At 47.6% G+C, this 14,226-nt stretch overlaps 1 protein-coding gene across 1 annotated transcript in view; it reads right to left on the reverse strand.

Annotated features, from left to right (window-relative positions):
• Kcnk5 (potassium two pore domain channel subfamily K member 5) overlaps nucleotides 1-6,297 on the reverse strand; it is a 42,174-nt gene extending 35,877 nt beyond the window's left edge. Inside the window, exon 1 of the mRNA XM_005367607.2 lies at nucleotides 5,779-6,297. Within this exon, the coding sequence (XP_005367664.1) occupies nucleotides 5,779-5,964 (186 nt within the window). The 5' untranslated portion in view covers nucleotides 5,965-6,297. The remainder of the gene's footprint in view (nucleotides 1-5,778) is intronic.
• Nucleotides 6,298-14,226: the final 7,929 nt, after the last annotated feature.

The raw sequence follows: 14,226 nt of genomic DNA on the forward strand, positions 1-14,226 counted from the left end.
GTGTACAGCTTGTGTGGAGCACATGTACAGCCTGTGTGGAGCACATGTACAGCCTGTGTGGAGCACATGTACAGCCTGTGTGGAGCACGTGTACAGCTTGCACAAGAAACAAAAGTGGACCCTGTCCTCGAGCTGGTCATGTAGCTGCAGACACTCCAAATCTGTGAAAATCCAAATGGCTTCTGATCCCAAACACCCTGGTTGGGCAATGACATCTGTGACTGAGGCCAGCTCTGAGCAAGAAGGTACTATAGGCTATGCTCTAACATGTGAAGCAGCAGCTGCCTAGGATGACGCAGAGAAAGATCTCTGATTATCAGGGCAGCTTAGACTCAGTCTACCTACCTTCTCCACCTTATTCTAGGAGCAGGGCCAGGGAGGGATGGACACAGACAAGTCAGAGAAACTGGGGACTGGACTCCGCAAACAATGGAAAGAGACAGCTGTTCCCATGCTTCCTGGCGGGGCACCCACCTCACTTCTCCATGGGTTCTTTCTCAGAAGCCTGGCTCTTCTGCTCCCCAAAACTCCCACGTTTCTCTTCCCTCCCACGTACCCCTCTCCAAGCACAACCTCACACAGAGTTCAGAGGCTGAGCTCAATTTAACAGCAAATAGTCAAATTCAATATGAAAGCCTTTGGCCCCAGGTCAGGGTTAGCCAAGCGCAGCATCCAAAACCAGGGGATCGTGTTTCTTTTAAACACCAGTCTATAAATAGGGCAAAGTCCCAGGAAAATACTTAGAAGTGACAATCATCACCTCCTCTAGGCTCCTCCTGGAAGCTTCTGCTACCCCACGTTCAACCTTTCAACACGTGCAAATAAATGTATACCCCGGGACGGTTCTCCATGACAGTGTCATCTGAGCATCCCAAAGGCTCCATTAAAACTCTCAAGGCAGCTAATAAAAACTTACTTTAACTGGTAAAACTCTAACCTGTACCGTTAACTAAGGCAGACTTAGGTATCTGAGGTAGTGATTTTGGTTTTTTGTTTTGTTTTCAGTCTTTAACTTAAATGCAACTTGAGAAAGCAAGCCATCAGAAAGGATTGGCTGCCGAGCATTGGTGGCTCACACCTTTAACGCCAATAGTCGAATCTCTGGGAGACCAAGCTGACCTACAGAGTGAGTTCCAGGACAGCAAGGCCTACACAGAGAAATCCAGTCTCAGAAAACCAGTAAATAAATACAGGGAGGGAGGGAGGGAGGGAGGGAGGGAGGGAGGGAGAAATGAACCCACTTTCCACCTCTGCAGCCCCAGGCTGTGAGAATTCAAGCAGAGCTAGAGAGGTGGAGACCTCCAAAACCAAGACTCAAAAGACTTAGTGTGTTCTCTAGCAAAGGTGGGTGAAGACCTTTGAGTCATAAGCCTCAGTGTCCACCTGTATTCTGTTCCCCTAAACTGAGCCCAGAGAACTTTTTCTTCAAGCCCCACAATACGCCTCATTTTAAACATTTTGGTCAGAAGTCATTATGACAGAGTCCACAGTTTTGTTTTTTATAATTTGGGGAGGGCAGGTGTTAATAATGGTGTCAGAATTCCAAGACTAGGATATGTTACTTCTGTTGAATATGTGTGGAGAATTCAGGGTTTAGAAATGAAAAGGGGGTGTACATGGAAACCCCTCGAATATGATAAGCTTGGAGGGGTTGGGGAGAACGTGCCCAGCATGCAGGTGGCCTTCTAGTCCATAACAAACAAAAACCAAAAAGCAAATTTTGAAATTTGGGTGGGAAAGATCTACAACTTTTTCACAATGGGTCAGTCATATCAGCTGTCCAAGGAAACCCAGGCTCAGTCTAGAATACCAGAGCAGAAAACAAGACCAACTGCCACTCTATCCCAGTCCCAGGAGACATGAGATTGCCAGCAAGAAGCCTGGTGACCCTTCCTTGCTAGGAGAGGGACACGCACGGACACGGACGGGTGGATGGGGACACACACACACAGAGTTAGAGCTCTCTCTCCCCCCAGTCCAGGTCCCACTCTGGCTTGAGCTTCCCTCCTATGATCCCTGACTAGATTCCATATTAAGTCACCTTTGAGAACCCCTCTGCAGGGATGCCTGATGGCTTAGTTAACCTTCTCCCTAAAGACCGAAATGGATTGTCAGCCTGCCTATTTAACCCAGTTTTCTACTTTGCGGGAGGGAAAGGGAAGAGGGGCTTCCTAATAAAGCCGTGCCAAGAGAAGGGCAAACCGAAGCACAAGTGCCAGGTCAGCTAGGCAGCCACACCGGAGAAGCCTGTGTGCCAATGCCTGTTCCAGAGGAAACACAAAATAGAATTTCCCATCTGTCCAAAGTCAAGCTGAACCAATTAACTCAGCTCACTTAAAGCAACACCCCTGAGGTGGGCTGGCAAAGGTGGGTACTACCTGGGGATGATCCCAAAGTTCTGTCCTTGTGACCACTTTAACTTCCACACTGAGTGTCGGTTGCCTTATCTCAATGCATGAGGTCACTATAAGCACCTGAAGCAAGCAGGTAAAGAACTTGGCAGGATGCCCTACTCAGGGAGCGCTCCATAAAACTCAATAAATGTTAGCGGCAAGAGCCTGCTTGCTTCCAGTCCTCCCTTCTTTCCTGGAGCCTCACCAAACTGCTCATTTTGAAGGTGAGGAAATTGAGGCTAAAGTAAGTTAACTGGTTTGATAAGGAAACGGCTTAGCCAGGAGGCAATACCAGCTTGTGCCTTTCCATAGAATGAGGACGATTTTAACCAGTGTCCAGTCTCCAATACAGTAGATGTACTATCAATGCTAATTCCCCTTGCTGGGTTTAAAAAAAAAAAAAGGAAAAGATTACACTTAACAACAGCTAGAAAAAAAAAAACACGGAGGTCCATGCTTATAATCTCAGTATCCAGGGGGGTCAGGCAGGATGATCCAAGGGCAACCTGGACTAACAAACCAGGACCCTATATCTCAAAAAACTAGCTGGACGGTGTTGGCTCACACCTTTAATCCCAGCACTTGGGAGGCAGAGGCAGGCGGATCTCTGTGAGTTTGAGGCCAGCCTGGTCTACAAAGCAAGTTCCAAAGCTACACAGAGAAACCCTGTCTCAAATAAAAAAATAAATAAAAAATAAATAAATAAGACCATATAAATGAACCAATTTTGATGCCAGCCTGCTTTACATAATGAACAGGACAGCCAGAGCTACCTAGTAAGATCCTACTCAACCAATCAATCAAGAAGCCAATAAATAAATATGATCTATTAAAAAAAACCTAAAACCAGAGCTGGAGATCCGTCTCAGTGGGTAGAGTGCTTGCATAGGGTACAACTGCCACGAGCTCTACCCCCACCCCCGCACCTGCAGCACAGCAAGTGGTATAGTAAGTTCAAGAGGTGAAGGCAGGGGGATTGAATTCTAGGTCCTCCTCAGCTGCGGAGTAAGTTCTAGGCCCCTGCGAGCTTCTTAGACTCTGCCTTAAAAAATAACAATAATAATGAGGTGCCATTATCACTTGAGTGAGAGTTCAGAAAGTAGGAAGGCAAGGAGAGCAGCAATGGGGTCCAGGGCTGGTGGTGGGTGCAGGGCACTTGGAAGGCACAGCTCACCCTCAGCAGGAGCAGGGAAGAGAAGGTCTGACCCCGGTAAACCCCCACCCAAGCATAGCTACCTCCTGCTCCCACCCCAGGAATTGTCAACTAAGGGGCTTTGTAATGACCAGGGCAACTCAGACCAGCTAAAACCCAGTACTTCAGGTGGAAAATACCCAGGCAGCCGTAGGCAGCCAGATGGGAAGGAAGATTTTCGAGTTTTCGTTTTTTCCTTAAACCAATTTCCTGAGGCCTGAGGGCAGCACCCCAACTCACAGATCAGAAAGCCGAGAGAGGCTGGCAAATGCTTTCACTGATCCTTCATATCTTGGGTTTTTCCTTTCAAAGGAGGGACTTGCCCAGTTGGAGTTGACAAGGCTTTTTGGGGGCTGGTGACAGGGCTGTCTTCATTCATTCAAGCAAGCATCTAGAATCTGTTCCAAATCACACTGGCCTGATGATGCTCAAATCCTTTCTTCTGAAAGTTACCTGTCCACTTTGGGGGTGGAGGTACCGCTGACAGACCTCAAAATAAAGGGCATTTTGTTTTATCAAACACCCTACGGAAGCTGCCCGGCTTGTGAAGCTACCACCACCAGACGTACCCGGCTGCGCAACCCCTACCCCCCTCCCTTCTCCTTGTGTTTTGAAGTTTATTTTCCCACATTTAGCCTTGAATTCTTTCCTTCCTTCCCCCGCCACGGCAAGGGAGCAACAGGGAGGGGGGGGCACTTTAAAGGCAGCTCAAGCCCCTTAATCCTCCCCTGCCCCTCCCCCCCTCTTAACAAAGCCCTAAGGGCAAACTACACAAAAAGTCTCCCCCAGAGATATTGTTTCCTCCAGGGAAACCATAAACTGACCACCCTCTTCCTTCAGCACTCCCAGACACAGCAGGCCCCCAGCAGGGGGTACTTGGGTCTTTCCAGAACCCCTTGGAAGACCAAACGTCTTTTAAAACTCACCCCCAGAAACTGTAAGTGGGACAGATGACTTTATTCAAACGCAACACCCCACCTGGTAGTGTAAACCAGCCTACATGTCTATCTCTGTGAATGTCCATCTGCAAACTGGAGGCAAAAAAGGAGGTTAATACCAGTAAGATGTGTTCAGGTTTTCTCAAAGTTTTCAACAGTCCAGGGTAGGACATTGATGAAGCTGTGTTTGTTCTCATTTGACAAAACAGGAAACTGAGCCCAGAAAGTGAGAGACAGGGCAGGTGGAAATAATTAGGGAGGTGATGTCTGATCAGATCTACAATAGCTTAGACAATCTATCCCTGCTCCAATCTAATCCTACCATTACTGATAGGGGGCCATCCACACAGGAATGGATGGTAGGGCTGAGCCCTCAAGAAACAGGTACTGAGAGACCTCTGACCCCAACTTGGCTCAAGGTTCTGGTTGAGATGGTCAGCCAAGTTTTCCACCGTAAGGTCAATGCCGTCCTTCCTGGGTGTGTGCATTTTCAGATAAAAGACTCCACAAACCAACACTGAAGAAACTTCCTCTCACCCGCACTCTTCTCCCTCCCAGAAAAGGGACTCCCTGGGTTTGTGTTAGTTTGTGCAACCTGCTACTTTGACAACGTTTAACTCCGCGTCTTCGTGGGACGTCTTAACTTGAGAAGACTTCCCGGAAGACTGGGAGCGTCCGCAGCATTCCAGCCACAGACCTTCCTCCGGGGCACTCAGGAAACGTCAGAGCCCCCTGCCCAACTCTTAGAGCAACGACCCGCGGGTTTAAGTCTTTGCCCACGACGGCTCTGGGGGCTTCTTAAGAAAGGTCGAGCGGGCGCGGCAACGGCCCTGAAGCAGGAGGTGGAGACGCGAGGGGTGGCACCCGGCCGTGCTCCCGGACTCCGGGAGCGTCTCCAAGGAAAGATAAACGCCTTTATCCGCCCCACAGCCTCCCTCCGGAGAGGGAGGCACCCGCACACCCACACTGAGCCACCACAGGGCCCAGTTCACTCTGGACTCAACCCCAAAATTTCTCGGAACGTACTAGGTTCTGACCAAGTCTACGCGCGTGGGGAATCCCCTTGTCTCTAGCCTAGAGACACAGATCTTTTCAACCAGACACCTAATGGGGAATTTTCTCACCACCCGGGACCTCTCGTTGGGGCTGGGAGGGTGTCATCTGAAGTCGTAGGAGGGGGAATCTCCACTAAAACGCCGCTGTAGCCCCAAATGTTTCAGGTGCATGTGGGGGATTCAGGCGACCGACGGCTCACCTGTAGGATCTTGTCCAGGCCTTCCTGGCTCAGGCACGGAAACTCTTTCAGTAGATGCAGTTTCTGTGTATAGTAGTTTTTCTTGGCCTCCTTCCAGTGCGGCTCCTCCAGCACTTCGAAGATCGCAGCCCCGATAGCCAGGTAGAAAATGATGGCCGAGGTGAGCAGGGGACCCCGGTCCACCATGGCTCTTCAGTGGCCACCTCCTGGTGAAAGCGTCCCCTAAGTTACAGCGGTCCACCAGTCCAGCAGCCCTGACACAGCTGTTTGAATTTGGAGCTCCGCATGCGCAGTGCCCGGTGCCCCCCGCGCGCCGCTCCCGGGACAGTTGCTTGACCAAGTTGGCTCCGTGAGCGCAGTGAACTGCGTGGATCACGCTCACGCAAGCCAGGGTGAGCGTACACCAAAAGGGGTCTGGGGCCACCCACAATCTCTCGATTCTGAGCGACAGGGTGAAACTCAGAAACCACACCGGTAGACACGTGTGCTGCCCTGTGCGCGCGACAGTGTGGTGAGCGCGCCTCCGCACCGCTCTTTAAGCAGTGCTCAGCCCGCCCGCGCCAGACCCTGAAGTGGGTGTGGCCCAGCTCAGGACCCGCCCTTCTCCCCGCCCAGAGGACGCCTGAAGTCCCTGCCCCAGGCACCGAGCTCTCCACGCTCCAGGCGCCTGTGTGCAGGTCAAGGCTGAGTGGTTCGGCCAGATCTCCACGACCCGTATTGTCACAGAATTTACGGTCTACAGGAGTCCAGTTGTGTATTAGCAATTGATATAATTAGCTAAAACGGCCGTGCACCTTACTGCCGAGGTCAGAAATACATTGCTAGTGTTACTCTAATGTACGGATGTTTCTTCCCAAGATCTTAGGTTCCTCACCTATTCCTGGGGCTCACACACTTACCTACCAGTCTAGAGTAAAGGGAACCTATTTAAATTAGGATTACCGGAAACTAATCTCAACTACAGACAGGCGAAGAACCCAACCAGATGGTCTGTGTTCTCTCAGCATCTGAGAAAGGCAGCAGGCAGCCACACCCACATTGCTAGTGCCTTACTCCCAAGTCTACTTAAAATTACAACACCTCCCCCCCCACTCCGCGCCCCACCTCCCTACCACAACTGAAATACCAACTCTCGGAGAGGCTAGAAATGTCTTCTGCTCAATGATGCGTCTATCCACAAACCAACAGGTAACAACTAGTAATAAACACTCAGTCAGATGTAGTGATGGCGTGCACCTTTAGTCCCAACTAGAGGCAGGTGCAGGTGAATCTCTGTGCACTTGAGGCCAACTTTGTCTACATAGCCAGTTCCAGGCCAGCCAGAGCTACACAGTGAAACCCTAGCTCAAAAATAAACAAGTCCAATCGTGGTGGTTCTCACCTTTAATCCCAGCACTCAGGAGGCAAACGCAAGCATATTTCTACGAGTTCTTGGCTAGCCTGGTCTACAAAGAGAGGTCCAGGCCAGCCAGGGCTACAACCCTTGCCTCAGAAATAAAAAACACTTGATAATAAGTACAATGAAGGTGTGAGAACATATGTCAAAAAAAAATCTGGGTTATTTCTCACTTTGCTTGCTTTTCTGGACAGATTTCATGTTTGGGTTTGTTGTTAGAGCCACTTCCCAGTAAAGAAATAGAAGCCCTGGCAGAATAGTTTGTGCCGTCTCCATAAGGGCAAGTCAGAGGTTGGAGGTGCTGGAACCACAAACTGTCTCACCTCAGACCTCTGTGGAGGCAGGCGCAGCAGAGGCCAACCTCCCTGGCACTGTCCTTTTCTTTTTTGTGGAGACAGATGATTAATCTTCACAGGCAAGAGTTGCAAGGAGTTTACATGTGGATCTCCAAATCTTGCTGCAGCTGAAGGATTAAGGATGTATCTACATTGCTGATCAATCATTAACTTTTGTTTTGTTCTGTTTTGTTTTGTTAAGACAGAGTCTCAGTATGTAGCTCTTGCTGTCCTGGAACTCACCATGTAGACCAAGCTAGACTCAAACTCACAAAGATCCACCTGCCTCTGCTTCCCAAAAGCTGGGATTAAAGATGTTGCCACCATGCCTGGCATGAGGCCCTGGCGTTTGTAGATCTTGTTTGTAGATTCAGGGCATGTCCTGAGGGAAAAGCCTAAACAGGAAATAGAGAAAACCCAGGCTTCCAGGGCAGGAGACATGACTTTGCAGGTATGAGACTTACTGCTACTACAAGAGGACCCAGACTCAGTTTCTAGCAAATAAGTTGCAGTTCACAACAGCCTGTAACTCAGTTCCAGGGGGTCCAATGTTCTCCTCTGACCTGGGTGGTTTCATACACACACACACACACACACACACACACACACACACACACACACACACACATTGAATAAATAAATTAAGTAAATAAACAAAAAAGAAAACCCAGGCTTTATAATTTTGCATCCCAGAGACCTACAGTGCCTGTCTGTTCCCTTGGAACTCGGCTAACCCTGGACCTGGCCTTAGGGAGACACTTCTCCAGAGGACCCCTTCCTATCCTAAGCAGGTTTCTCTTTTCTACCCTTTTCTAACACCGAACCCTCCAACATCCCTCATGTAGTCTGAACCCCAATCTCACAGCCTCACTCTCCAGACTTCAACTGGCTATGACCAGATGTCTGTCACAAGTGTGCCCAGACCTCTCCAGGGCTAGAGCTCACCCTCATTGTGATAAAGTCAGGAGCTGCGTGGGATGTGAACTCTTCAACCAGTTTATGGTAAGCACAGGTAGAGAGGTCACCTGACCCTCCAGAAAATTATCTCCCATTTCTGTCTGCCCTGGCAGCTGTACTCTCCTCCTGGGAAGGAAAGGGGCCTCTCTTATTTTCACTTCACTGCCTTACAAAAACGCTGCCGCATACACTGGGTCGAACTGATCTTTATTCAAAGTTCTCTCTCTCTCTCTCTCTCTCTCTCTCTCTCTCTCTCTCTCTCTCTCTCTCCCCCTCCTCCCTCCCTCTCGGAGGGCACATACATGCATGGAGGTAAAATGTCGGCCTCAAGTGTAATTCCTTAGCTACTTTCTAGATTTTTAATATTGCTTATTTTTTATTTATATGTCAGTGTGAGCCTTTATGAATTTATATGTACCACGTGGATGCAGGAGCCCACAGAGGCCAGAAAGTGCACTGGATCCCCTGGAACAAGCAACTCTAAGCCCCCATATAAGTGCTGGGAACTGAACTCAGGCCCTCTGCAAGAGCAGCGTGCACTGTCAACCTTTGAACCATCACTCCAGCCCCCAGTTTCACTTTTTGAGACAGTCTCTCTCACTGACCTGAAGCTGGCCAATTAGGTTAGACTGACTGGCCTAGGAGCCCCCTGGAGATCACCCTCTCTTACTGGGATCCAAGCACACTACCACCCTCTGCTTCTCCTTTAGATGCAGGTCCCCGGTGTTGACACCAGGGCCTCGTGCTTATGCAGCAAACGCCTCTCCAACTGAAAGCTGTTTCTCCAGCTCCATTATTCAAAATGTTTTCATTTTGAGTTTCTCTTCCCTATCTCTCCCGCCGCCATCTCCTGTTACATTTTTCTTTCTGGCCTTTCCTGTGTCCAGGATGTTGTCTGTCCATCTTCCTCTGTGGTTCCAGCCCTTACCTTTCTGTATCTCCCCACACTCCTCTTCTTGGCTTCTCTTCTCCCGCCTCTTGCTCTCTAGTTTGTCTCTTTCCCACTTGAATGTATTTTTCTGCTCTTTTTCCTCTTCCTGGTCTCATTTATATCATGCTTTCCCCAGGATACCAGGAGCGTGGACACTGCTAACACGAGCTGTGTCTGTTCTCTAAACAGTAGGGCACCTGTTCTGTCCTGTCCCTTTAAGAGACAAGTTCCCCTACTCCCCTCCACCCTCATTCCTCACCCCCACCCCCACCCCCATCCACTGCAAATCTTCCTTCCTTCCTGCTTGCAGCTCAAGCCTCTTCCTTTTTCTCCCCCGAAAAAGGTAACTGTTGCTGTGGCTCCTCTCCCCCCCTCAGTTTTTCTCTCTCTCTCTTCCATAACCCACTAAATAAATATCCAACCTCATTCTACATGGCGTGTCTATCTGTCTCAGTCTCTTACCTACCATGTGGCTCATGCCTATGACCTGCTGGCCCTCATGGCCTGCGGGCCACTCGGGGACTCCATTCCTGGGACCCAGCTGCCTTTGTAGCCTGCCATGGTCTTGGGACCCGCTGCCTACTGCCCACTGCTGCCACTCGGGTAGAGCGCAGAGTTTTTATTTAAACTGTAACATTGGTACTTGGTGACTCGGCTAGGCTCTCCATGTTCCCTCTTGCCCACAGATGGGCCAGATGAGGACTCGTGGAACCCTGGGCTGGGGAACCAGGTTTCTTTACAACAGCTCTGCGTTCTATCTGCCTCAACACTGACCTCTCCACACACCAGCGGCTTCAGTGGTGAGTTCTCCCCTTCCAGCCCCCAACAACAGCCTTCATGGCTATGGGTCTCATGTTTTAAATTGGTATGTACTTTTAAGTCTCTTACATAAAATACTATATGTTTAATCCAACCCTGCTTTACCTGTTAAGTTGAGAGCCAGTACGGTCAAGCTCAGTCTCAGCTCTCCAGGCAGATTCTATGCTATAGTTATAACTTATCTATACCCGGCAAACAGCCTTCATCTATTCAGAGATCTGGGGAATAGGGCATTTAAATGCTTAATTATTAAAAACATTTTTATAATAAAAAGAGACAAGTTGGCTCCTAGCAGCAGCACTCTACTTCCTCCAAAGAAGACAGAAGAAAAATGGGCACAAAACAACATCCATCCGCAGTTTGCTTCAACTGCCAAGCACTGACCACTGAAAAAACTGCCTTTCATCTAAACTGAAGGTCTCCAGACATGGACAGAATCACTGGAATCGACAGCCTAGCTCCTCAGGTGAAGGTAGGCTTGTCTTCCTACAGATCTCTCAACCCACAGGATCTTCTGGAGCCTGGCAGGCCCTGCGCTAAACAGGAAAAGAAAAATAAAATCCTCAGCAACCATGGAGGACCATGAGGAGTAGCTCTAGGTGCCAACCAAGTAAGTTCTCTGTCATTTTTTAATCAATAACTCAAGCAAAATTTTATCCTTCTCAAAGATCTCTGATGCAGTTTGACAGCTGAGAGGTTTTGCGAGTTTAAAAGGACAGCCTCACCAAACAAATTTCAACAAAAAAGTACAAGTTATGAAGATGAGTACTTGCAAGTTATAAAGATGTTATTGTAGAAGGAGAGAGCGCTTGTTGGTTCCCAGCCATTTAGACCCAAAATAATCACACAGAAATTGTATTAAGTGTATCACTGCATCTTCTTATTGGCTAACTCTTACATATTAGTTTATTTAAACTGCCAGCAGGGGTACAGTCTCTAAGCCAAGATGTGCCTTGAGAAGAGAAATGAGGGAAGGGTTTTTAAAGGAAAAAACCACAAGAAGACTTTTTTTTTTTTATAAAAGTTTCACTGGCCAGGCGGTGGTGTCGCATGCCTTTAATCCCAGCACTCGGGAGGCAGAGGCAGGCGGATCTCTGTGAGTTCGAGACCAGCCTGGTCTACAAGAGCTAGTTCCAGGACAGGCTCCAAAACCACAGAGAAACCCTGTCTCGAAAAAACCAAAAAAAAAAAAAAGAAAGTTTCACTTTATTATAGCCCATCTACCCACAGTCTCCACTTGTACATTTCACAAGAAGACTTTGAGTGTCTGCATAAAGAGGTTACAAAAGCCAAAATCAGTAGTTAGTCATGTCCTAACAAGTAGATGGTCATGGCTGTATATTCTGGGTGATTGTCAAGAAATCAAAGTTATAGGAAACTCATCTTTTAGGAACTTGAATCAGAGATAAACCGCTATTAGATGGATGACCAACACAAAATGCAGTTTCTTTAGCCATCGCACTCTCATGAAGAGTTCAAGAGACAGCTTCTGGAAGTTGGTTCTTGCCTTCCACTGTGTGAATCCCAGAGACTGAACTCAGGTTGTCAGACTTGGCGGCAAGAAGCTTCATTCACTGAGCGATCTTGCTGGCCCTTATTATACTAATCGTCACTTGAGAGTACCATCTCCTCAAATGCAGATGGGCTTCGAGAACGGAGTCGAGATGACAGCAATTCAGACCACAGGATGTGCCCGAGTCCCTCTTGGAGGAGTTGGCAGAGTGAACAGTTGCACAGCCTATGGTCGTGGCAGGCTCTGGCCACAGAAGTATCTACCCCCAGTTTTGTTTTTTTCCTCATTACAACAATTAGGCAACTGGATAAAAACAAACACTTGATAATCCTTTTATTACTGTTCTCCGGCTCCCCCTTCGCTGCCCACAACCACTGAGGAGCCCACTGTGGCCTGAAGACGTCTAAAGGTACATTTACAGCCCTTCGCCTGCAGAGCACAGAAACGGACCACGGTAGTCCTGAGCACCAGGATGGATCTGTGGTTTCCCATCGGGCCCCAGTGTTGATAAAAGGAGCTGTGGCTAGCTGCAAGTCAGAACCAGGGAGAGGACTGTGGATCTAAACTGGAAATGTAACACTTGCTAAATAAGAATAATTTATATTTGTTATATTTTATTATATTATAATTAAAGTAATAAAGCACTTGCTGCTTCTACACTGCTGTCAAGTGAAAGAATCAGCAAGTCCAACCACCTATTTATTTAAGATTGGTGTGTCTACTAATTTCCCACTGAGAAGCAAGTCTGACCAAAATAGATGTAGAAAAAGTCATGAAAAATGTAAAGTGATTCAGTAACATGTTTACTTTACCTTAAAAAAAGAAATTATATCACCAAAAACTTATGTTCTAAAAAGCAAGCAACAAACAAACCAGCACAGAAAGACAGACCAGTGGATGAAAGAGTTGCTGCCAAGCCTGACAGTCTAAATTCAGTTCCCAGGTCCCATACAGTGAGAGGAGCAGGCCACAGCAAACAAACCCACACCCCAGACACAAATAAATGTAATAAACAACAACTGCTCCTGCAGAAAGATAAAAACCCACACTTGCTTTGTGTCTGTTGGCCTGCACCTTTGTTTTTGTCAATTTGACACAAGCTAGATTAATCTGGGAAGGAGAGGCTTAACTAAGATAATGCCTCTACAGATTGGCCTGTAGGCAAGTCTGGGGAGGGGCATTTTCTTGATTATTGATTGGTGTGGGAGGGCCCAGATTGCCATGCATGATGACCTCCTTGGGCAAGTGGTCCAGGGCTGTTTAAAAGAAGCAGGCTGAGCAAGGCATGAAAAACAAGCCAGTGAGCAGTGTTCCTCCATTGGTTCTGTCCCAGGTTCTTTCTTGGACTTCCCTTCACAATGGACTATTAGTTCTAAGATGAAATAAGCCCTCTCCTCTCCAGGGTGCTTTTGGTCAGTGTTTTATCACAGAAAGCAAAAACAAACTAGGGCAGCTGCTCAACTGAAGCAGGAAAGTTGCAGAGTTTAAACTAGCTTGGGCTGCGCAGAGAGTTCAGGATAGCTGGGTGAGAAAGAGGCCATGTCTCAAACAGACAAGGAAAACAATGACCCCATCGCTCTCAGTTCAGAAGGTCAATAAGCAATACATTTATCCTACTTTCGTTCTTGTTGTATTGGAGCAATATCAATGACTTATGAAATCACTCACGTTGTGAAATTATCAGTGACGAACTCACTCTGTTTCTCATAGATCACTGAAAAACCTTGTGGCCGAGGGCTCCTGCAAAATATTCGTGTCCCCACCCCCTTTGTCAATCAGAATCATTTTTCAGCTGTGAGTTCAGGACCAAGTGGCACACTTCTTGTTTTAGATTCACCATGAGGAAACTCACAAATAGCAATAAAGTTACAGTTTTTAGAAAGGAGGAGGAGAAGGAAAGAAAGAAAGAAAGTTAGGCAGGCATGGTGGCACCTACTTGTAACCTGGCACATGGGAAGCAGAAGCGAGAGGATGGCAATAAGGTGAGGTCGCCTTTGTCTGTAGAAAGAGTTCGCAGATAACCTGAGCTCCAGAGATCCTGCGTCAAAGACAAACAAAACAAAATAGCAACCACACATGGGATGCATGCCTATAATCTGGGAAGGTTGAGGCAAGAAGATGGCGAGTTTGAGGCCAGCTTGGTCCCACAGGGAAATCTTGTCTCCAACAGCATCAACAAGCAACATAAGTAGAAAAACAATGTTATGCACACATATGGGATATTATCAAGTTTTCCAAAAGGGAGATCCTGACCTTGATAATGCTATATCAAGTGAAATAAGCCAATCCAAAAACAAATCCTGCACAACTCCAATCATATGAATGTTTTTTTGGATTTTTTTAAAAGTAACCAAAGACTTAGAAAGTAAAAAGTGGTCATCTAGGGCTGAGCAGAGAGAAAGTGGTGACTGCCACGTGATGAATATGAGTGAGAATAAGGCTTCTTACAATGTGATAAAATTCTAAAGACATAGAGCTCCTGAGCATCCCAAAACAC

Source organism: Microtus ochrogaster, unplaced genomic scaffold (genome assembly GCF_000317375.1).
Source record: "Microtus ochrogaster isolate Prairie Vole_2 unplaced genomic scaffold, MicOch1.0 UNK21, whole genome shotgun sequence".
Taxonomy (NCBI): domain Eukaryota; kingdom Metazoa; phylum Chordata; class Mammalia; order Rodentia; family Cricetidae; genus Microtus; species Microtus ochrogaster.